The sequence below is a fragment of the Stegastes partitus genome, unplaced genomic scaffold (assembly GCF_000690725.1).
Source record: "Stegastes partitus isolate 25-593 unplaced genomic scaffold, Stegastes_partitus-1.0.2 Scaffold447, whole genome shotgun sequence".
NCBI lineage: Eukaryota > Metazoa > Chordata > Actinopteri > Pomacentridae > Stegastes > Stegastes partitus.
In genome coordinates, this window is record NW_007578178.1 from 401,136 (window position 1) to 425,008 (window position 23,873).

General features: G+C 41.2%; 1 protein-coding gene across 1 annotated transcript in view; it reads left to right on the top strand.

Annotated features, from left to right (window-relative positions):
• ctnnd2b (catenin (cadherin-associated protein), delta 2b) overlaps window positions 1-23,444 on the top strand; it is a 173,160-nt gene extending 149,716 nt beyond the window's left edge. Inside the window, exons 16-23 of the mRNA XM_008286297.1 lie at window positions 5,372-5,545; window positions 7,060-7,210; window positions 10,593-10,842; window positions 14,650-14,734; window positions 14,841-14,967; window positions 19,020-19,148; window positions 20,841-20,917; window positions 23,181-23,444. Of these exons, the coding sequence (XP_008284519.1) occupies window positions 5,372-5,545; window positions 7,060-7,210; window positions 10,593-10,842; window positions 14,650-14,734; window positions 14,841-14,967; window positions 19,020-19,148; window positions 20,841-20,917; window positions 23,181-23,444 (1,257 nt within the window). The remainder of the gene's footprint in view (window positions 1-5,371; window positions 5,546-7,059; window positions 7,211-10,592; window positions 10,843-14,649; window positions 14,735-14,840; window positions 14,968-19,019; window positions 19,149-20,840; window positions 20,918-23,180) is intronic.
• The last annotated feature ends 429 nt before the right edge of the window (window positions 23,445-23,873 follow it).

Sequence of the window (23,873 nt, forward strand, 5' to 3'; positions counted from 1 at the left end):
CATGTAGGTAACTTTTGAACACATGCATTGGTATGCTGTCGGCTGATGTTGTTAGTTCGCTGCGCCGAGCAAATGTCTGTGGATTAAGAGTTGCGGTGAAAGAAAACCGGACTGCAGAAGTGAGAGCACAAACAAAACATGGTGGAAAAGTTTCTCTGTATTCAGTGTGAATGCAGACTGAAAACCTGAAGAAGTGACAGGATGCTAGTCAACATCAGGGGTTTACATTGATGCAGGCTTCCCACCTGGTGATGAGGGGAAACAAATCCTTCAGCAAATTTAACTATTTCACTGTGGTCCAGTAAAAGAGAATTGTAGGACCAACTTAAATGATTCTTAAATAAATGAATTAAGTTCATCCAAGTGAGGCTAACGAGTAGCAAGATGTACCTAAATTATTTAACTCCTGCAACTTCATTTTAATGACGAAAAAGTTCTCAATTTTTCTGACTTAAGTATTAGCTTTTCCCTCAATATGTAATCGATCAGATTTATGTAGCGCTTCTCTAACACTCAAAGACGGCTAACAGTGTCAACTATTCATTCACACAGTGCACAGTGGTGGTAGCTACGATTGTAGCCACAGCTGCCCCGGGGCAGACTGACAGAGGCGTGGCTGCCATTCTGCCTCCGACCACCACCTCTAACAACCCATTCATACGCATTCACACCAGGCTAAGTGGGTGAAGTGTCTCGCCCAAGGACACAACGACCATGACACAGGTTACAGGGCGGAATCGATCACTGACCGACTCGCTCTACCACCTGAGCCACAGTCGCCCCCATATATGTAACCCAAGACGCGATATTGCCATCAGACGTTTTTTCCTTTTGTCATTTTGTCTTTACTCTGTATTTCCAAAACGGCGTTTGCTTGCCACAAGAAAATCTGAAGAAACGTCAAATGCATGATGTTAAAGGAGCAGTAATTTCTATTTCTCACGTCGACGGCCAATGTTTTGTTTGTTTCCTCTTTAGGGCTTTTTAGCAGCTGGGAAACAACTGGTTTTCTTTTATTACAGCCACATGTAGCCTATACCTCCACCTTCTAGTGACACTATGCAGCCTCGTTTATTCACTCTAAAGCAGTTAATGGAAATAAACCCAATTCATATTTATTTTTTGTAGGTATTTTAAAAGTTAGGTTCAAATTCACTTCACGATTGCTTAGAAACGTGACTCGGCAGAGTTTGGGAACAAAGGCTGAAATGACTGAGGAGAGTCTTGGAATGGAATTAAAATGAAAAATATCTGACAAATAGAAGACTAAAATTTACCAGAAAGACTGGCCTGAACTACAACAATACAAACACATGAGGAAAAACTGGATATTGTCAAAAGACTGAACCAGATGCTATGTTATCTGGTCGAAGTGGGCATCTCATCAAAGGCCTGTACCAGATTAAGTTTTTCGTATCTCTGGGCTCTGTGGCGTCCTGGTGGCTTTTAATTTGCGATTCGACTGTTGACTTATCTTACAATCTTTGTCCCCCCACTGCTTCTTTATCTCCCTCTTTTTTTTCCTTCCCCTTTCATTTCACAGCCATATTATAGAATTTTAATGACCACATAACACTCTTCATTTATTCACCAAGAGCGTAATGCGTGAGGGTTTTGTCATGGTTTGTTTAACGCTGTTACCTTCTCCATTGGTATTCCCTGACATTCGTCCGCACCAGACCTCAAAGCACCTTTTACTGCATGATTCATCACACAATACAGAATGTATTTATACATGCTAAGACCCTCCTCCACCTTCCGTCTTTTCACGGTTTCCCGGTGTAAGAGCAGATATCCGTCTTCCTCCAAATGCGGGAACGACTATCTCAGAGCGCCGCGTTGTTTCCAGTTCAAAAACATTTGCTCGGTTCATCCCCGGTTCACACCATCTCTCGTCGCAAATTAATATTTATGAATGCACTACAGCTTTCTTTGATATTCATGATGTTTGAGCCTCAGTTGTTTTTCTCTGCTGACATTCACCTCTCACCTGAACTATTTGGGATCACGTCTGCAGGATGACGCTGTGATGAACACGATGCACAGCTACGCGTTTGAAGACAGCCGCGTGTCTTTAATGCAACACAATCAACACATGCTGCAAGCTTATTACACAGCAGCATCGGGAGATTATAGCTTTACCTACAGATTAGGTTTGGGTTTCTGCAAGCTTACTACCCGTGCTCAGACTCAAAAAACACCGAGCTGATGCAGCGTTTGTCCCTGCATGTCCTGGGCCTGTCCATCTGTTGCCATCAGGCAGAGTTTCATCCTCCGTTTAGTTAAAAAATGAGAGCTCTTTGAGTTGAAGAATTGGCAGAAACCAAACGGCTGCCTTGGAGAAGGCTTCAACCTCTTGTCATGCTAATAAGCAATCAGCATCACATTCGGGATGAGTGGAAGACTTCTTTTACCACTTCTAGTGAAGCTGCAGGGTTGAAAACCCGACACTTCCGGTGGATCAGGGTGGGTGAATAGCTCATTAGCCCTGCATGCTTTTTTTTTTTTTTTCTGTCCCTGTTATTCCGAGCAAAAGCTGAGAAAGAGGAATTTTTAAAAAGTGGTAGCAATGAGCCAGGCCTTTAACTCCTATTTGCTGAGCTAAACCTCAGCGAACTTTCTGTGTATCCAGGCAGAACCAGGGAGATGAGGGATCTTTAAACTAACTCTGAGATCAGACTGTAAAGGGACGAATCATACCCTCTCCAAACAATAATACGTAACCCCCCACTCGTTCCTTTCTATCTATCTGTCTCCACTCCAGTGCAGCTGTGGGCGATTACCATGAAGTAGCGATTGGGGAGCTTGTTGGAGAGGGCAAAACTCCATCAACTGTGGGGTAATTAGAGGAGAGGAGAGGAGAGGAGAGGAGAGGACATATAGACATCTAAAAAATACTGAAGGAAGTGAGAGTAGACAGGGGAAAGAAGAAGCAGTACAATAATAAAGTCAAAGGCACACAGACAAGCAAAGGAAAACAACATTTTTATATATTTTTTTGGTCAGTGCAGTTTGTTGGCGATATTACACAGCCTTAACAGATGTCATCTCAGATTATGTCGCTACACATGGCAGGAGGAAGGGAGGATGATATTCTTTTCTATAAAAACACAAACTGATATTATATAATGGTGACAAGTATGAAGCATACAGGAGCTATATACGGTACACAAAACAACCAGGACGACAGACAAATAGCTAAACAAAGGAAAACATAGTGCAACATGAACTGCTTTTGTATGATTGGTAACTGTTTATCCGTCCATTCTCCCTCATAGCATACTGATAGATTTGCCTATAATTCTCTAGAAGTTCTGAAACAGTTGGTTTGCAACTAAAAACTACGTCCATATTTGGTTCATGTGATGATCACATTCTCAATTAGTCAGTTGTTTGGTCTTTAAATGTCAGAAAATGGGGAAAAATGCCAATAAATGTCTTCAAATGTCGGCTTTTGTTCAGAACTTGAAAAATATTTAATTGACTGTCACAGAGGAGGAAGGACATCAGAGAATATTTACATTGAAGAAGCTGACGTCAGACTTTATTACTTTAAAAAATGATCCGGTTAGTCAGTTCTCAAAATAGCTGGTGAATAATTTCATAGTCAACAAATGAATCAGTGCACTTTAATGAAACAGTGGATCCCTGATTTCAGACAATGGCGAGAAAAGCAGCTTCCCAACCTGCAACCTTTTATTTTTATTTTTTCTGCTAGCAGATTTTCACTGTTCTAGCTGGTTAGCAGATCAAGCTAACATTAGATTCACAAACTGGATAAAATGTTTTCAAAGGTTCGTAAATGTGCACTAACATGATCTGGAGCTCAAGAGCTGCATGTTCCAGAGAACAAGTCAAAATCCTCACTGGTGATAAATATTCAGTAATGGCAGTACTGGACAAACAAAACAGAGGTTAGCTTTGACTTAGACTGACTTTATTAATCCCAGAGGGAAATCCAGGCATTACAACAGCATGACTAATCAACAAAGGAGGTAAACAAAGCAAAAAGACAACACAGAATATTAGGATAGGGTATAAAATGAAGGTAAAGTAAGATAAAAAAAAAATATAGAAAATATAATATAGAAGAAAGTCAACAAAATTTACAAGAAAATATGAGAGAGATACAGGATGTGCAAATGATAATGTGCTAAATGATAAAGCTTAAAGGCTTTGTTGTTTAAACAACACCTTTTAAACTACAGAAAATGCTTGGAATGGGTCAATATTTAACACAATATGGTAAATATGTGCCCAATAATGTGTCAAATAACTCAAAAAAAATGGAATAAATATGGCGCCTGGATAGCTCAGCGGGTAGGGCAGGTGACCCATGTACAGGGGCTATAATCCTCAACACAGCGGCCTGGGTTTGATTCCAGCCAGCGGCTCATTTGCTGTCATTCCCCGACTCTTCTCCCCACGTTTCTCTGTCTATCTTTCACTGTCCCTATCATTAAAGGCCGAAAAAGCCCAAAAATAAATCTTTGAAAAAATGGAATAAATGATCAGCGGTCTACCATTATTTATTACTTAAAGCTGAAGTAGGCAGAAATCTGAAAAAGGAATTAAAAAAAAAAAAAACAAAGAAGAAAAAAGACAAAAAACAAATGCAAAATGATATTCAAACTAAAAGTCAACATTCATTTGTGCCACAGCGTTCCACTAATGTTTTCACTATTGATCCAATCTGATGCGATCGGTGAAATGACCAATAATTGGCTGAAGTCTCCCGTCACCAGCTAAAGCCTGAAAACGGAGGCAAGAGGAGGTTCAGAAGTCTGGTTGATTCTCAGAGCTCTTTGATAACAATATTCTAAAGCATGGAATTGTTTTGCCCAATGATGCCAAAATAACAGAATAAAAATGAATAAATAAACTGCCTACCTCAGCTTTAAAAACAACTTGATCAGAATCATTTTGCAACACAAACATTTGTCATGTCGGCTCCTCCTCGTCTGCAGTACTCTGGGTTACATGGTTTTATTTATCTCCCAAAGAAACTACAGTGTATATTACAAATGCAAAAAGCTGCCACCACTGGATAAATCTAACTGCAGTGTCACAGAGAAATCTCCACAAGAGTCAACATTTTCACACTTCTTCCTGATGTACAGTACGTGTCCGTGTGTGTGTGTGTCTGTGAGTAAATGTCAAATTTCAATTACAGAGGAGGGAGAAAAACAAAATGGCCAAATAGATGAATGCCACCGTATTTATACGCCGCTTATGAATAGTAAATCTTCCCTCTATCCTTTTCCTGTTCTCGCCCGCGGGGACCGAGCTGGCACTCCACCACTGTCAAGCCTCGCCTCACACAGAATCCAAAATGCTTTTTCTTTTCTGAATTATGTCTCATCTTCCGCAGTGGGACGGCGTCGGCCCGTTTCCAGACTTGGCGGAGCCCCCGAAAGGCATCCAGATGTTATGGCACCCCACCATCGTCAAGCCCTACCTCACACTGCTGTCTGAGTGCTCCAACCCAGACACCCTGGAGGGAGCAGCTGGGGCTCTGCAGAACCTGGCTGCTGGCAGCTGGAAGGTTAGAGCTCAGTGCAGTGGCTGTGTCATTGTGATACTAAAGGGCATCTGCAAGAGGGGTTTGAAATTCCAGTAGGTGCTAGAAAGTGCTCCGAAAGTGATAATAAATCTCAGCATTATGCAAAATAACAAGCCTCAGCGCCCCGAATATTCTGCTCATTTCATGCTGAAGAATAGCAAAGCCTCACCTCCTGGCCCTTTAAAATCTCCTCATGCCTGAGTAACAGTTTGGTGCACGACTTTCCTACATCAGCGCATTTAATGGCACCTGAAAGATGGCATTACTGTCTGAAGATAAGAAAAGCTGCTTTGGATGTGGAATTCATATATTTTAAATACATTTTTAACAGAGATGTTGGTCATTAGTACACTTGCTAAGTTGAAGTGAATCACATCTTCTTGACTTATTTTGTATTGTTTGCGTGAAGAAAAAGGAAAACCAAACCAAAATGCTAAATATAAAGTTCAAAATTAACCTTTATGCCCCATATCTGTCCCAGTAAGACATTTAGATATAAGTGATCTAATATTTTGACATTTTTACACTGTAAATGTACATAAGCTGATCTGACAGCAACACTGGAGTAAAAAATTAGCAAATTATTAGAATTTATCATCTGTCAGCCATGACTATCTGTAGAAACTTTAATGTCAGTCCATCCAATAGTAAAACAAAACAAAGCAGTGGACATGCTGACACACAGATAGATGACACACATTGTCATCATTTGAAATATCTTTTTCACAAACACTCTGTGATAAGAAATAGCTTGTACTGGATAATGGTAAAATAAAATGGTTGTAATTAACTTTATTTATACAGCATGGTTCCAAAAGAAGAAAGGAAGTTATAATAGATCCAAGTGGACAAACTATATAAAAGAACAATAAATAAAATAACGACAGTGAAAAGATAAAAACACCGACCAAGCAGATCAGCATCATAAAGAATATAAAAAGAACAAAGTGAAATAACCACAATAAAACCAGATAGAAGGCCTCAACATAAAAGACGGTTTTCAGGAGGTTTCCAGTCTGAGATCCTCACAAGCAGCCAAGGCCTGATCACCTGAGATTCAATATCAGCACTCAGGCTCACAAGCAGTTAAAAGATCACAAATGTAAGTTGGTTTTTGTCAGTAAGACTTTAAAAACAAGCCATGACGTCTTAGAATCAGTTCTCAGACCAGCTGGTAACCAGTGAAGTCCAGCGAAAATCGCAGTAAACTGGTCATCTAAAAGCAGAGCAGCATCAATTAAAGCCTGTACATATTGCTCTGACTGATACCAAAGTGTGTCACAGAAATCAATTTTGGATGGAGTCTGATACAGAAGGAAAGCACCTGACCTCAGAGCTCAGCCTAAGACCTTTCTCACCTGAGCAACAAACAAAGACTTGAACTGAAAACCGCTGAGATTTTGGGCCTCTTAAGAGAATGAATCAGAAACAATGAGATGACGGACGGTACGTGAATACTAATAACACCAAATCTCTGTCCACCTCTTTCCTCCCAGTGGTCCGTCTACATCCGGGCCGCGGTGCGTAAAGAGAAGGGCCTCCCCATCCTGGTGGAGCTGCTGAGGATAGACAACGACCGGGTGGTGTGTGCCGTGGCGACCGCCCTCAGAAACATGGCGCTGGACATCAGGAACAAGGAGCTCATCGGTGAGTAGTTCACTCATACAAACACAGACACCTGTACGACTCAATACATAAATGAGAGGGAAAAACAAAGCAGCCTTCCAGTGGGGAGGAGTATCACTTTCAAAGCAGATCAACACTGTTTCTTTGAGTGCCATTTTCTTGACACTAGTGGATTAATGCGCTTAATTCTGCCTTAATTAGAGATAATTGCACTGAAAACAAGAGCAGCTATCTTGACCCACTTGCAGAATTACTCACTTGCTATAATACACGGTATGATACTCGTTCCAGTGGATGTTTAACAGAGCTGTTAAAATGCCACTCGTGTGGAGGATTACTGCTGGTAGCCATGTTGGTGACTTTGTGAATTTGGCTTTAATTTAGAAAAGACTAGTATTGGTGTGTATTCATGCAAATATGCAGGTAGTTTTTTTTTTTCTTTTTTTGAGCCGACTGAAGCGTCGCTCTGAACGATCGTTTGACGCTAATTTTTCCTTCGGAGACCGAGTGATGTCTGTAATAAACTCTGCTTTTCTGCTGGTCCCCATAGCAACAACAGCATGCCTCCTTCCACTTACCGTCTGACGCTCGAGGCTTTGAGCTAAACTGTGTGATGTTTTACTCTGCGAGTGCATCCATGTGTGCAGCGTATGTAGGCTGGAATGTCAATTTTTTAAATTATTTTTTTAATTTATCATGCTGCCAAGGGGCAGCACAGTTATGTGCAGTTATGTTTTGATAGGACATATTGTCCTGCCCTCAGTTGTGTTAACATGATGAAATTGTGTTCAACACTTATTATTGTGTTGTTGAGTGTTCTGAGCTGTCGGCAGCAGACACTGACGGGTCTGAGCCCACTGATGCTTTGTTGCTGCAGTGTTAGGGTGTCATGAGGAGCTGAACGTTCAGTATTCGTATGTTTATTATCATGTGAATTATTACTGTGGATATGTAAAAGTCTAACTGGGGACAGGAGAGAAAATAAAAATAGTAACAGCTACAGAGTAAATAATAATAATAATAAGAAGAAGAATAAGAATAAGAATAATAATAACAATAGTGATACAAAAAAATTAATTAAATACATTAAAAAAAAAATAAATCTGGCAGCAAGAGTGAAAGAAAAAATACATTTAAAATGATGAAATACTGTAATTTTCAAAAACTGTGAGAACAATGAAAAAAATACCTGCAAATATCAATAAAATAATGAGATTTTTAGCTGATTTAAATGCAGTAAAACTGTGATTTTATGGTCACACGTTGTCAAAAAAACACATGACTATTTGTCAAAATACAGCGTTTTAATGTATAAACAGTTGTTATACAGTCAACGTGTAAATTATTACTTTTTTCAGTGATTTTACTAAATATTGTCTCTAATTTAACAAAACAGGGACCATCAATAAAATATTATATACCATTTTTCAATCCTTAATATCAATAATATTTCTTTCAAAGAACGGCCGGCAAATATATATAAAATCTTTTTATTTTTTTGCTAATTTAACCGCAGAAAAACAGTGTCAAACATACAAAAAGAAGATTAAAAACTGTTTGTTTTACAGTGTATAAACTCTCTCTTGAGCTCATCGGTGTCATGCTCTGGAAGCTGAAACTACATCATCTCCATCAAATAAAAATCAATTCTGCTGATCCTGCGAGTGTACAGAAATAATCAAACTAAGCTGTTTACATGGTTCAGCTCTGTTTGACAACTCAGCGTAATCGTCCGGTTTACATGCGAGCTGCTTTGATCATGTCGGGATAACGATGTCATTTTTATTGCTAAAGCAGAAAAAGTCAAAGAAACCTGTGTGTGTACAATATGGAGCATTAGTCTGGAGTCTTTACATTTCCACGTCTTGCGGCACCGTTGCCTTCTGCAGACCTATTCAGTCTAACAAGCGGGCAGTTATGCTGTAATCAGACAAACCACACGCCTCTAATAATAGTGTTATTCTTGCCTTTCATAGTTCATTCTAGTGTGTTAGTAAAAGCGCTGGCAGGATTTTCACCGCAGGACAATACGTATGTGGTGGATGCGACCTGTCAGTGAGTCATGATGCGCCTCCACTCGCTCCCCGGGGCGATGACCCAATCAGAACGAGGGGCAGAGGGCAGACCAGACAAGATTTCCTGACAGCAGTACTCGGGCGTCATGGGAAATGTAGTCGGTGTGTGTGTGAGATCACGTGGCCGTGTCTCCATCAGTGTCTGACAGACACCCAGTATTTCTACCTCCACAGTAGTGAGCTTCAGCTTTCAAAGGCCTTTATTTTTAGGTAAGAAAATGAAATATTGGAAATGTAGATCTCATTTGATCTCTCCTTTGTGAGATTTGTTGTAGAAAAAAGAACAAATGTTGCATCAGAAGTTGGCTTTGATGTGCACCAATGGCCACAGGCTTTATATTCCTCATCAAAATCACTCAGCGAGTACGATAAATATGTAAATTTAATAAAATAGACGTGGGTATTTAGATATTTGGAATAGAAATGTATTATTTCCCTCTTTTTTTTTCTACAAGCGTACAGCTGTTTCTACATCTGCGTCTTGGCAGAAAGCAGGATTACAGCCAAATAAAATGTGTGATATGAAGTTCTAAAGCCTATAAGACATATACTTCAACTTCACAGGCTGCTAACTTTTTCTACTAATGAGGGAAGTTGGAAGAAAAGACGTATTAAAAGGATCTTCGCCACATTCTGCTGCAAGTTATCTGGAATTCTAAAGATCGCCTCCAGATATGTGTGAAAGTCACTGTAAAGATATCCAGCTTTGAATAATAAATAGTGTAGGGTATGGTTTGTCTTCAAATTGAGTTCCTAAAACAATTTCTGCTCCTTGTTTCCAGAGGTTAAAAATGCAGAATATATGAATAATGTTACAGCATCCTTCCACATGAGAAGCTTAATTTCAAAATTGGCTCCATCATCATAAAGTCTGTTCTTAGTACATTTTTCACATCACCATTGTCGTATGCTTGACCAAAATTTGCTTCCAAATTTTCTGAGTTGAGGCAGATTTAAAGAAAAATGCTAATGTTCACACACCCAACTGCAAGTCAATATCAACACATTTCTACAGTGATGTTTCCCTGTTTCATTAAACTGATCCATACTTCCAGCAACCTTGAATTAGGAGCAAACTAAGGGCAAGAACACTTAAAGATGTGACTGGGCAGAGTGACATGACAAGACTGCTGGTTTCCAAACTTATAAGAAGTATCCAGAAGCTAGTAAAGTTGTCTTCACATCAATATACAGTAAAATGATCATAACAAACTTTCTTTCTTTCACTCCCATTCCTACCTTCTTTTCTTTTCCTTTCCACCCCTCCGTCTACATTTTTCCACTCCCACCCCCACATTCCCCGTCACTCTTACCCACTATGCCCACAGGTAAATACGCCATGAGGGACCTGGTGCACCGTTTGCCCGGAGGCAGCAACAACAACAACAGCAGCGGCGGCGGCGGGGGAGGCGCCAACAGCAGCGGGCTGGTGGGGAAGACCATGTCGGACGACACCATCACGGCTATCTGCTGCGCGCTGCACGAGGTCATCACCAAGAACATGGAGAACACCAAAGCCCTGAGGGACGCCGGCGGCATCGAGAAGCTCATCGGCATCGCCCGCAGCAAGGGAGACAAGTAAGCCGAATGGGGAGATGCTGTCAGGTCGGAGGAGGGGGGAGTAAACAAAGAGGAGTTAGATGCAGGTTGAAAGTTTTCCAAAAAAAGGTGAAAGTCAGGAGCTTTTTCTGCCTGGTTTCCTTTATCTTCCTCTGCTTCCCCCCGAGGGGTTGCGTCTCTCATCGCTTTTATTTGTCTCATAGATAAATGTCAGTGTCATTATGAGGGCAAACAAATCATCAAGTTCATAAAGGATCATGTTGTCTCTGCTCAGTGAGGATGAAACTAAACATGCTCCAGCGGTGGATGAATTCACTGATTGGTCCCAACAGTCCCTCTTGGACGAAGGAAATGAAGAACCCTCCCCTCATATTTCCTACTAGGGATGGACTGATTATGGCTGATTATTGTGGCCGATGTTTGGCATTTTTCAATTATCTGTGTCTGTATTTTTATTAACCCATTATTGATAAATTAAATGCACAGCTTCCTCTCTCGGTCTGCCGTCACTCTGTGGCCTCAGAGTGTCTCTCAAGCAGAGACTGCAAAATCTAAACAAGTAACACAAGCCGTTACTACAAACCAAGAAATTAGCGACTCTCACAGTGGCTAACGGCCAGCGGCTAAGTTAGAAGGCAGCCACAAATTACCCTGAAACAGAGTCTGGAAAACACTAATTAATCATGTTTTAAGATTTGGACCTTAGTGGGCGATAAAAGTGATGGAAGAGCAGGAATCAAACTGATCAATGTCAGTCGATCCCACAGAAAAAGAGGAGAGCGTTCTGACTTAATCACTCCTATTTCTGCTTTACTATTCAGTTAAAGTCGCCCTTAATGATGAAGAAGCCTGGTTATGAATGACAGGTCATCTGCTATCACATGCTGTTAAATATTACATTTAACGTATGTCGGTTCCAAATATCAGTTCTTTCTTGAGTACCAATAATCAGCATTGGTATCGGACCTAAAATAAAAAAACCCACATCAGCTGATCCCTACTTCCTGGCCAGGATGTTTAACAGTACAAGTGTCTGGAGACAATAATTAACACCGATGTAGTTTCTGTAAAGGTTCGTCAGTGCTTGTGTTATTATCCAGAGCTGAGAAGTTTAGATTCTCAGCATCACTTTCATGATGTATTCCTATTTTGTGGAGGCGGTACTAACCTTCTCTTTTATATGCGGGTTTGGCTGACTTACCTTGAAAAGCGCAGACAGGTGAGAAGTGACTGTTAGCACGGGCGGCCAAACTGCAGGCACAAATCTAAACGACCTCTTCCATCTGCACAAAGTCAGAGCCACAAAGAAGCCCCAGTCAATCCTCGCTGACCCCTCGTCACCTCCTGTTCGCCGAGTTCAGATTGCTCCCATCTGGTCACAGATATAATCTGCCAAGTTGCAGGACCAATAGATTTAAGAGCTTGTTTGTCCGTTGTGCTGCTGGCCTTTTGAATAACGTGATGTAACTTTATGGGAGGTTTTTTTTGTGTGTGAAGTGTTTGTTGAAGATGATTTTTATTTACTGCTGGCTGTGCAAGAAATCTCCCTGAGGGGATATTAAATATCAGCATCATGGGGCAGTGTTGTACACAAGCATCAGCACTTTTTTGCTCAAAGGAACGCTACGAAAATTGTATTTAAGCAGCATTAGGAAATGTTTTAAAGTGATATTAGACCACCAATATGTGAAATGTGATCACGATGGGAAGACGAGGCAGGAAGCACAGGTGCATCATAATGAAAAACAAAACTCAGAGACGATCCAGATTATATTTACTTGAAATTTAAACTCATGCGAATGTCTGCTGGGGAAAAATATCACATCGCTCAGCACTTCTCCGCCTCACTATCGCACCACAGAACGTACAGCTGGACCGGAGCTAATGTGCATTTAAAAGCGCTCGTCTCCAAATGCTGATTGTGGGACGTCCACCTCTGCATATCAATGCTAATCAGGCAGCCTGCTGTTCGGATACAGTCGGTTATTTGTTCATTAGCGAAGCGCAGAACAAACAGGTGGAGCCGGGGCGCATATAGGCATGAAGATAAAGAGGCTGATTGTTGAGGCAGGTCAAGAGGGGCGATGTAGACAAATCCATCAGTCCGGCAGTCGGGCTGAAAAGGGAGAAAAAAAAACAGATTGGAATATGGTGGAGACACACGGGTGAGGCAGGAGTGAAGGTTTAGAGACGCTGTGTGCTTGTTTTAGAGCCGTGAGTCACCAGTCAGAGCAGTCAACAGAAAATAGGATCCAAACTCCAGTTAGCTCCCTGTGCGCTCTCTGCACAGACTGTTTACCTGCACACCTACATGTTTTAACATCGGGGTTGTTGGACAGAGACAGAGTGGAAACACCAGGCTGCAGATAAACACAACTCATTGGGCTCGTAGTGATTAAATAGATCCGTGTTTTTTGTCTAACATTTAGAGCAAAGCAAATAAATGTACAATATAACACTTGCAGATAGTTGGTAGAGTTGCCGACATCTTCCAGGCTCGCCAGCAGCAGCTTGGCTGTGATTTCTTTCGATGTTATGATTAGATTTAGTTCCTGCCTCATTTAATTATGTGGAATAACTAACTGAAGCACGGACAGGCTCTTTATTTACACATAACAACTGCAGAAAAATCATTATTAAGTAGATTTTAGTGGCAGGAAACACGATTATTGTTTGAATTTTTGCCGTTTAGGGTTAATGGGAGTTATTTTATCTTGAGCTCAGACTCGTCGTGACTTTCTCACCAGCTCAGTTTTCTTTTTAATTTAAACGTTTCATCGTTTGAAAGCACAAAGCCTCATGATTCAGATGATATAAACCTTTTAAAGACACCAGAACCACAACGACAATGGTTCTTTACTTTGTAGTAAGAGTGCTGCATCACCTGCAGTAGCTCCTCTGTTGTCTTTAGGGGCACAGACTTGTTGAGCCGCACTGCACACTGTTTTTACCATAAGAATCCAAAGAATAAAGCGCCTCCAAACTTTCAGTCTTTTTCAGAACAAAAGGTGAATTTCAAGGAGTTAACTTGACACCGCTCTCTTGCTTGAGCTGTTTTGTTTATGTTTGTTTGTAATTTCTGCAAATTTGAAAAGTGTTTTCACAGAAATTAGTAAAAGGATGTCAAGAACAGGTCCTTGTTTTTCTTTTTTTAATGCAGCGTAGTTTCTGTTTTTTGGCTTTGTAGAGCTACATAGAAGACGCCAGCCTTGGTTTTTACTTCGATTTCCAAATACTGCGTTATTTTCTCTTATGCTCTTTGAATAATTGTAGATTAATTAGTGATCTGTTATTCATTAGATTTGTTTACAGAGAAACTCAAGTTTTAAAAAATCCTCAGTTTTCTTGTTCTTCATCAAATATGTTTCACAGGTTCTCTGCTTTGACTCACTGCAGAGACTTGGGTACGCTATGCCAGAATCCAAAACAATAACATTTACTGAAAATGTCTTGAAGAAATAAAGTTTAATTTCCTCGGCACTGATAAGGCCATATGAGCCAATTAAAGCTACAGCCATTACTCAGCTGAGTCAAACCCTGGAGGAAGCAGATTGAAATATTGGCCAATCAATCAATCAGAAAAACAATTACGCAGTTTGGTCTCGGAACAATTAAAGAGGCACGTTTGAGAAGATGGAGATGACATTTTCATCGTGCGTCTCTGGTTGTCTTTGGAGGCCGCGATGAGCCGATGCTTTACATGCTGCTTTATCGTCTCCGCTTCGTGTCTGTTTCCTCTCATTCCGCATTTTGATGTTTTCAGAGCAAACGACAGCCGAGCTTTACACTGTGTGTGCTTTCCTTTCCTCTCTGCTGAATTCCCAGACATAGTCCTAAAGTGGTGAAAGCAGCATCTCAAGTCCTGAACAGCATGTGGCAATACAGAGACCTACGCAGCCTCTACAAAAAGGTAAAGACCGTGTTCTCGGGCTGCATAAATCCTGCGAGCTGAGTAATTACAGATAATACCGTTACAAGGCAAGTATATCTCATCCTTTTCTCCTCCTCTCCCTCAGGACGGTTATTCTCAATACCATTTTGTCGGCTCCTCCTCCACGATAGAGAGAGACAGACAGCGACCTTATTCTTCCTCTCGCACTCCGTCCATCTCTCCCGTACGAACCTCGCCTAACAATCGATCAGGTGAGTCCACACCTCCCCCTCTGCTGTCTCCCCTTACGTCCTCCATCACTCTTTCCAACACCAGCGTCCAGTCAAACAAACAGCGCTCCGACATAGCTCAAGTCTGCTTTAACCTTCACACAACGGCGACCACTGACGGATTATTCCGCTGTCAAGTGAAATCCTGGCACTGGGCCGCTCTAAAAAAGTTCTCCGCCCTTGCGTTGTTGAAGTTGGGGGTTGACGAATATCAGCCTTCCAAGGCCTGAGTGTTTCTGAACTGGTGATGACTTTTTCTGATGAGATTCGCCGTCTTTGAAGACTTTGGTTTTAGACGTACTTCTGACAGTGAAGCCAAAGAAAAGACTGATTACTGACAAGCACATGTGTTTGTACTAAGAGCAAAATGCTAAAAAAGTGTTACATCAGCACAGGAGATTCCCAGAAACATGAACTCAACTTTTCAAAAACTCTATATGTAACATTGTTGATGGGTTTTTTTCTTCAGTCAGACACAGGTCTCCGGTTTTTCAAAGATTTCATTCAGACGTGACAGGATTGCTGCTGCTGAAGCCTAATTTAATCACCCTTATAAGTGAGACAGATGTTCATCCCTGCTTCTTACGGTTTCAATCCCCCTGATAAATCAGATTTATCACATCATCAAGAATTTCTGCTTTCTGAATATGTACAAGTTGTGGATGACAAGCTGTTAAATGAAGTGTTTAGCTGGACACACGTTCACATTTTTAATCCGTGTAGGGACTCCAGTGAGAATATAGGATGATAACGCTGCTTATTGCTGTAGCGGTGGGACGGCGGTGGTAATCCCATCATTTCACTGGATGCCAATAAAAGTAAAGTTTATTGGTTTTGACTTGGGTTTGGGCTGGATTAAAACAACACACGTTTATATAATGTAAAGAGCCTACCAGCATACATTACTCAGCTATAACAAATCTGAGGTTCTTGTTTTTTACTTCCCATCCAGTGAAAATCCAGTGTGTATCTCCAAATTTTAAGTGTTTCTTTATGTAAATTCTCCTACTTCTGAAGCTAAATATGACACAATACTGTAGATTAAACTACCCAAAGAGTGACAAAAATGATTCCAACCTTTAACATCTGCAGCAGTAAAATGTACACTTTAATACAGCAGAAATATTTTTAAAAATCATATATTGCTAAAACATTACCTGAACAGAAACTGACAGAACAGTGTTTTGCAGAGTGAGTACTTTGCTGATAACACTCACATACTCATACTTTAGTACGATTATATGTCAACCACCTTGTTCTATCAGAGTAAACGCTCACAGGCAGCGACGCGAAACTCAAGCAGAACTCGACAGTTAAACCAATCAAATCACGGTTTGCGGGATAAATGTTTGTCTGACAAGCACTCATCGCTTCTTGTCGCTGTGCATACATCTTTTTAACCACCGGTGGAACAGACAGACGAGATTCCCTTTAGGAACCCAACGCTGGCTAATTAAGTGATGAATGCGTTACAGTGCTGGTAACAATGTGCATTCGTAACTCCTCTCTGTGAACGTTCTCCTTTGTGCTGCTGCAGCTCTCGCATTAACGTGACTCAGTCTGTGTGGTCCCGGTTTTAATTTGAAACATCAAAATGAATCGAGTGAAAAATGGGTTTGAAACTTTCATTGTCTTCTTTTTTTTCCCCCAGTTACTTCACAAATAGATAAATGTCCCTCAGTTTAAATGTTTTATTGTTCACATTTGGCTTATTGTTTCAGATTTTGATGTGCAAAATGACTCTTTATTTGAATTTTCCATTCATTTGTTTTGCACTTGTCTGTCAGACATACAAGCACATACAAGGACACACTTGAAAGTCTTCACTATGTTATATGAGCCTGACAGACGCGGATGTAAACTGCAACTGGTCGGTGTCTCACTGGCAATTCAAATTTTTATAAATTTGCAAAAGCAGTCCATAAGAAATGCACAATTAGTGGATTTGTATTGCCCTCGGGTCCACTGTGAGCACATCCTTGATTAACAACAAATGGAAATACACTTGGAATGAAATATGAGGGGATATTTTACCATTTAATGGGCTTAAGCTAATTTTTGAGCTGAATAAAACAGGTTTCTTGGAGGATATGCAGCTAAAACACATACAAAGTGCTGTGCAGTGTTGCGCGAATGAAAGTCCATCCAGTAGTTGTGTAGAGGTCAACACAAAGAGCCTAAGGGGTGAACCTGCTGGTGGCACTCGAAGAATGGTAAATGGTCTGCGGTTAAATAGCACTTTTTTCTACCGTAGTGGTACCCAGAGCTTTACAATGCACTTCTTATTCACCCATTCACACACATTCACACACCAATGGCAACAGAGCTGCCATGCAAGGTGCTGCCTGCCACTGGGAGCAACTTCGGCGTCAGTGTCTTGCCCAAAAACACTTTGACTGTGGAGGGGCGGGGGATCGAACCACCAATCTTGTCACAGGACGGCTGTGGCTCAGGTGGGGCGGGTACTTCTTTAAAAAAATTAAATAAAAACAACAGTAGATGGCAAACATCCCACTTGTGGATCTATACCTGCACAAGCCATAAAATCCCCCCAAAAGAAGCCTATAATAAATCAGCTCAAATAAAGTAAATGTTAAAATCATAAATGTATAAAGGAAAAATGGGGTTTATTCTCGAACCACGATTTTCGGTGCCAAACTTCCTTTTCTTTCATTTCATTTCAGGACCAAAGCTGTGGGTGGACTGACCAAATAACCAGCATTCCCCTACAGCTACAGTGCATCCACATACTGCTTCCTAATGCATAATTCAAACCAATTTGAATTTATTTGAACAGGTTTCCTGTAGCCCCCCCCTACTCACATTTAAAAAAAAACAACCAAAAAAAAAACAATCACCTGAAGTGGATTTATGAGCCTGTCAGCTGACAAACTGGCGAGATGATAAACACTGCAATTTGGACTCTAATTTCACATTTCTTTTTTTTTTTGTTTTGTTTTGTTTCTCATTTTAAAAGTGTGCAAGCAGTCACAGATGGTCGGTGAAGCCATTTGTTTAATTTCTCTGCATTTTCACACACTCAAAAAAAAGAAAGAAAGTGTTCGTTTGCGTGTAAAAGGTTTCGGGAACGAGAGCGTCTCGAGCAGCAGCGGCCGACTGATGGCGGTTTGCTGTTTAGGTGGCGATAATACAATAGCCTGGTGATATCAGTGGAGCGTTAATGAGCGTATGGATCAATGCTAACTGCATCACAACATACAGAAGAGACACAGGGTGACAGATGCAGCCACATAAAACAGGCTGGCAGGCTGCATCGTAGCCAGCAGCAGCTTCTATGTGAAAGGCAGTTGATAATGATTTGTATATTAGAGGAAACCATATGGCACCGAATCAATTGCCAGGTTTCCTCCAACATGGCTCACCAGATCTAACTCATTGTCACTGATCCCACCACCCTCTCTTTGTCCAGCATCTTGTTTTGTTTTTTTTTCCCAACCATGGCTTTGTGTATATGCTCTCTGATGTGTTTCTCCCTCTTGAGGACGAGTAGATTTTCGGGTGAGTAACACCGAGAGGGCTTAATAGGCCTGTGGGAGTTGAAGTGAAGTGAAAATATGTGCATGTAGGAGTGGCCTGCAGTCAGACGGTGAGACGAGGAGAAGACAGAGGAGAGCAAAGCAGATGCAGAGAGGGGGGATGACTCAGTATTTACCTCTTTGAAATCACACCTTGGTCAAAAAGCTAAAGACTTGAGACGAATGGCACACACCCACAGAGCGGCACTCCGTCCTGCACCTCCGGTTTTAACTCATTCCAGGTTAGAGGAAATAATAACACATACAGCCAGTCCTCGGGGCGCCGTGCCTTTGTTGAGAGTCAGACAGGTAAATGCAGACACTCAGAGAGGTAGAAATTTCCAAATCGCTCTGGCATTTGTGCTGTGAAAGGACTACAGTGAGGTGTGAATACTCGTCCTCCCTGTTGTAGCCTCCTCCTGATGCGTGCTGATAATGTGTTGATGGATTGAAGGTTAAACATATTCCCCGTGTGTGTGTGTGTGTGTGTGTGTGCAGCAAGCGCTCCAGCGTCCCCCAGAGAGATGATGGCGTTGAAAGAGAGGAAGGCAGACTACGAGTCGACTGGCAATGCCAGTTACCATGGCAGCAAGGGCGAGCACACATCCCGGAAGGACGCCATGACAGGTAGGACGGCTGTCACACAAATACGCTCTCACACACACCTCATGTGTCGAGGTAACAACAGAATGTGAGTGTGAGCTTACAGATAATAAAGGAATATTTCAAGGTTTTGGGAAAGAGGCTGATTTGTTTTCTTGCTAAGAGACAGTTGAGCGGATCAGGACCGCTCTTATGTGAAGCCAATGGAGGGTTAGCTTAGCTTAGCACAAAGACAAATCTGCATACCGGCACCTTTTAGTCTTCACTGGTTCCTTTGGGTTTTGCCGAGTACTAAAATAAGATCTAAACAATATATAACAATATGACAAGGGAGCTGTAGAGATGCTGGTAAGATTTATATTCCTGCACTAAATCTACACAGAGCCTGTACAAGTTAGAATAGAATAGAATAGAATAGAATAGAATAGAATAGAATAGAATAGAATAGAACTTTATTGATCCCTTTGGTGCAAACCTCAGGGGAAATTGTTGAAGTTGAAGGCATTCATACTTATACGCTGGTCATCATTCAGCAGCTACACACTAAAACAATGCTAGTTTGCTGTTTCTGTGCAACTGCATTGAGTTTCTTTGTGCTTCAAACAATAGCTGAATGAGAGCGGCTCATGTTGAGGTTAATAAATGGTTAACAACAGTTACTGAAATGGCTGCAACACACAGAGAGAGGACGTCAGAACTGATTGACTCCATGTATGAATCTGTGGAGCCATGAAAGAGAAAACAGCACATGGCTACATTGGCGTCTGCATTATGAGCAAGCCAGATGCATTTACAGCCTATTACACGTTACGTTTTGTTTCCCAGAAGCATTTAAAGTTCTAATTAGGTGAACTTAACACCTCGGGAGGAGTGATAATTCCAGAAGATATTGCACTACACTGCTCCAAACCAAGGTTTCTGCCTACAAAGTGGGCTCTGAAAATGAAAAATAAGCCATTATTAAAATAGGATATGTGTTTTCTTGGTTGTATTAACATTATGAGACTTAAAACTCCAGAACATTGTAATACTTTGATCTGTTTTTGTGGTACAGCTTATCATACCTGCTCAATCGGGTATAAAAGTTGAACAAAAATGACCTTTTTCACTTTTGTGATGACATATTTGTTATTAAAAAGCATTCTGTATGATTTGTATTGTATTATTGTGACATGCAGCTACACGTGGTTCAGAAAATATCACAAACAGACTTCTGCATTATCCGTTTGTTGTTAATGTGTGCTCAAAGATGGAACTTTTAATGATAGGTTTCATTTTTTACATCAGAGATTATTTGATCTACTTGTCTAATTCTGCAGATTCTGAATCAATGTTATGATGAGAAATCACAGTGGAATTCTGGGCTTTTATCTTTAATAGTTCAGTCAAACATTGCCTTAAATTCAAATGGGCAAACAAACATGCAGAAAGTTAGTAGATGGGTAATTTTATTTTATTTTTTTAAGTGTCAGAAAGTTTAAAATTTCACAGATCCCAATTTAAACATCCAGAGTTTATGATTTTTTTTAAAAAGTTTCGAGACGATGGAGCAGAAGGCCTCTGGTGATTTAAGATGAAACAACCTCTTCAAACCTCATCCTCTTCATTGTTAATCTTTAGGAAAGTTTTGTCGCAGTTAAAGTGTCCGGCTGATCCTACTGACAGCGTGCTCTGATTGCCTTTAATAAACGGTTTTAATCCTCTCTTCCTCTGCAGGTCAAATCTCCGGTGGGTCTTCAACACTACACAGAGGAGCGTATGTGTCCCCCACTGATGACCTGAAGTATAATCAGGTACAAAAACATTTTCTGTCTGAAGCATTTCCACTCTTACATTACATGATCTGGTGTTATTGAGCACTAACAGAAACTTCAGTGGCACCTCCCTGATTGCTACTCGTAGCTTTAATTTAAATACCCATTGGCAGAAAAAAAGCATGAATCAAAACAAGGAAACACGCAAACAGAGAGGAGGGGGGAGTGAGAACATCAAGGCCATGTTAGGGATCACATCTGAACTAGATAGTTTAAGGAGCCCGGTTCTCTGAGGGAACACCATTTGAACACCCACAACACTCAACATCTGACAGAGGAGAAGACGGTTTCTTCGCTGTCTGTGAACGCTTTAAACTCCTTTCAAGTCTTTGTGACTCATCTCACCTTTAATAGAAAGATCTGCTGTGTAGCTTTGTAGCCCGACATCAAGTCGTGGATGCAGACGAAATGTCTCAGCAACGTGTGTTTTAATAGTGAAGCCATAAAGATGCTGTGGAATCCTGAAAGGTCACGATAAACGTATAAAACAATAAACCTGTGTAGAGCCCATTTAGGCATTACGGCAGTACATCAGGAGATTTCTGTCGTTCTCTCTGGCTCGGCCAAAAACACCTCTCTCTGTCACATTAGAAACAAATGTTGTTTTTGTTTTATTTATTGATTAACGAATTTGAAAGTGAAAGTTCAAATGGAAATGTTTATTGCAGTCTGAGATTGAACTGTTTGTCACTCATTGTTTATTTAGTGGGATTAAGAAAAACATCAAATATTAACACCTGAGAAGTTGGAAAATTTATTTCAGCTCTCATCATGTGGTTACAAAGCTTTTATTACACATCTCAGCCAGTAATTGCATGCATGTTTGCACTTCAGTATATTTGCATTAACCCCACTGTCTGGTACATTTACCAGGCAAACAGCCTGAGTGCTAACATTACCAACACACACATATATATATATATATAAAGGATGGATGTATCCTCTGGCTCTGAAAAAATAAATGCTGAAGCACTTAAAGCTGCATTCTGTCTAACAGCCATCAGGGCGACTCCTCTGGTTGCAAATAAAGGAGTCTGTAAAGAAGTCCACATGAAATTGATCCGACTTCTCACACGGCTTAATATCACAGAAAACATTTGTGATTGCCATCTTTTAAATATAGTCTATAGACACACACATTTCTTATTTCTCTCTACCTACGGGACTACTACTCGGGAATACTACTAGTATTCTGGTCAGAGTTCTGCTGAGGGTTGTGTTGCACGAAGAACCAGATCTGGACTTTTTTAGATATGATTTATCACAAAATGTTTTTATTTCTCTCACATCTGTGCCCGTGTGTCTTGCATAGATGGAGAAAGAAACAGAGTAAGCTAGCCACCAAAAGTAGAGGAAATTAAGTCAAACTATCGGTTTAGGTCAGTTTCTTGTCTCAGATTTAGCAGATACAGTCAGTTTTTGTGCCTGTGCAGAGCTCTAGTCGGGGTTAGCATTACTACAGCCACAAGCTGCTATAAATCACCGGAATACCTTGTGTCATGCTAGCTAGTGCTAGCAGACGTGTACATTATATGGTGCTCCATAAAAATGTTTGTGAAATGTCACATTTACTTCTGCCGACATAAGTTAAGTTCATTATTTCAAGGTGGGCAGTTAGCGTCGCCATAAAGAGGAAAAATGTGACTCCTGCTAGCTGGCTTGCTAACATTAGCTACCGGTATGCCGACATTTAGGAGTCATGTCATTTGATTTGCACTGATTTGCTGATGTTGGAACTTTATGATTTTATTATTTTGAGAGCTGTGTGCAGTCACTGAAGCGATGCTAACACTAGCTGCTGGATGGTCAGTGAATCTTTTGGACTTGTGTTGCACCAAGTTCATGTTTTCATGTGTGGATTAGGTTTGTGGCAACTCATAAAATATAACCACAAGTTTGCCACAAATGTCGCAAACACGTTTTCTTTTGTAACTAAAGCAAATCAAAAAGTAATGTAATGTTTTTTACTTTTGCTGTTGAATAATTTAGCGTTCATTCATTAGCGTTTTGGCTGCGTCAGGAATAACTGATTAGAATTCTAAAGTAACCTGCTCATGATTTATAAATGGTTGAAGTGTGTTGTGCGTTCGTCCTTTGGTCTGCAGCTCTCTGCTCATGATCAGTGGATATTTTTTGCTTTGTTCTCACGGTCTGTCCAGCAAATGGACCTCACTTCCTGCTACTTCAGACTGAGCCACCATCAGTCTTTTGTCTCAGTGATGTTTTTTTGCTCTTTTTCCAGGTTTCTTCTCAAGGTTTGCCGTCAGAGCCCTACCCTCCTTTCCAAAACCCACCTCCGCCCGACAGCGGCCCCTACGAGGATCAGGCCTTCTACGAGAACCAGGTTCACGCGGGAGGGCGCCCCCCGCAGGGTGACCTCAACATGCACCTGCAGGGCCTCAAGTCCACCGGCAACTATGTAGACTTCTACTCGGCCTCGCGGCCCTACAGCGAGCTCAACTACGAGACCAGCCACTATCCAGCCTCACCAGACTCCTGGGTCTAAAGGGAGACGAGGCTGGAGGAGGAGGAGGAGGAGAGGAGGAGGAGGAGGAGAGGATGGATGAAGGAAAACAGGACAGTGACGGGGTTGTAGTGTAAAAGTGGAACGAGAGAAGATGAGAGAACAGTTTCACTCCCTCCTCATCCTCCCCTGTAGTTCCTGAGTAGCATCATAGAAAGCAGGACGGAAACGAGGAGGAAATGTGAAAGACATTCGACTCCTTTCAGAGGGAGGAGGGAGAGGGGACGGAGGAGGACCGGAAGCAGACGGAGGAGCATGTGCATGCACACCACCAACCAAACCGACTGACACATTTTCTTTCTGTGTTTAGTTTGTGATCAACAACTGGTAGAGAAGGTTCAGCAGACAGAAAGACCTCCGGCCCCCCGAAGGCCTCTGGATACAGAACGTAAAAGGATGGAGAGAGAGTCG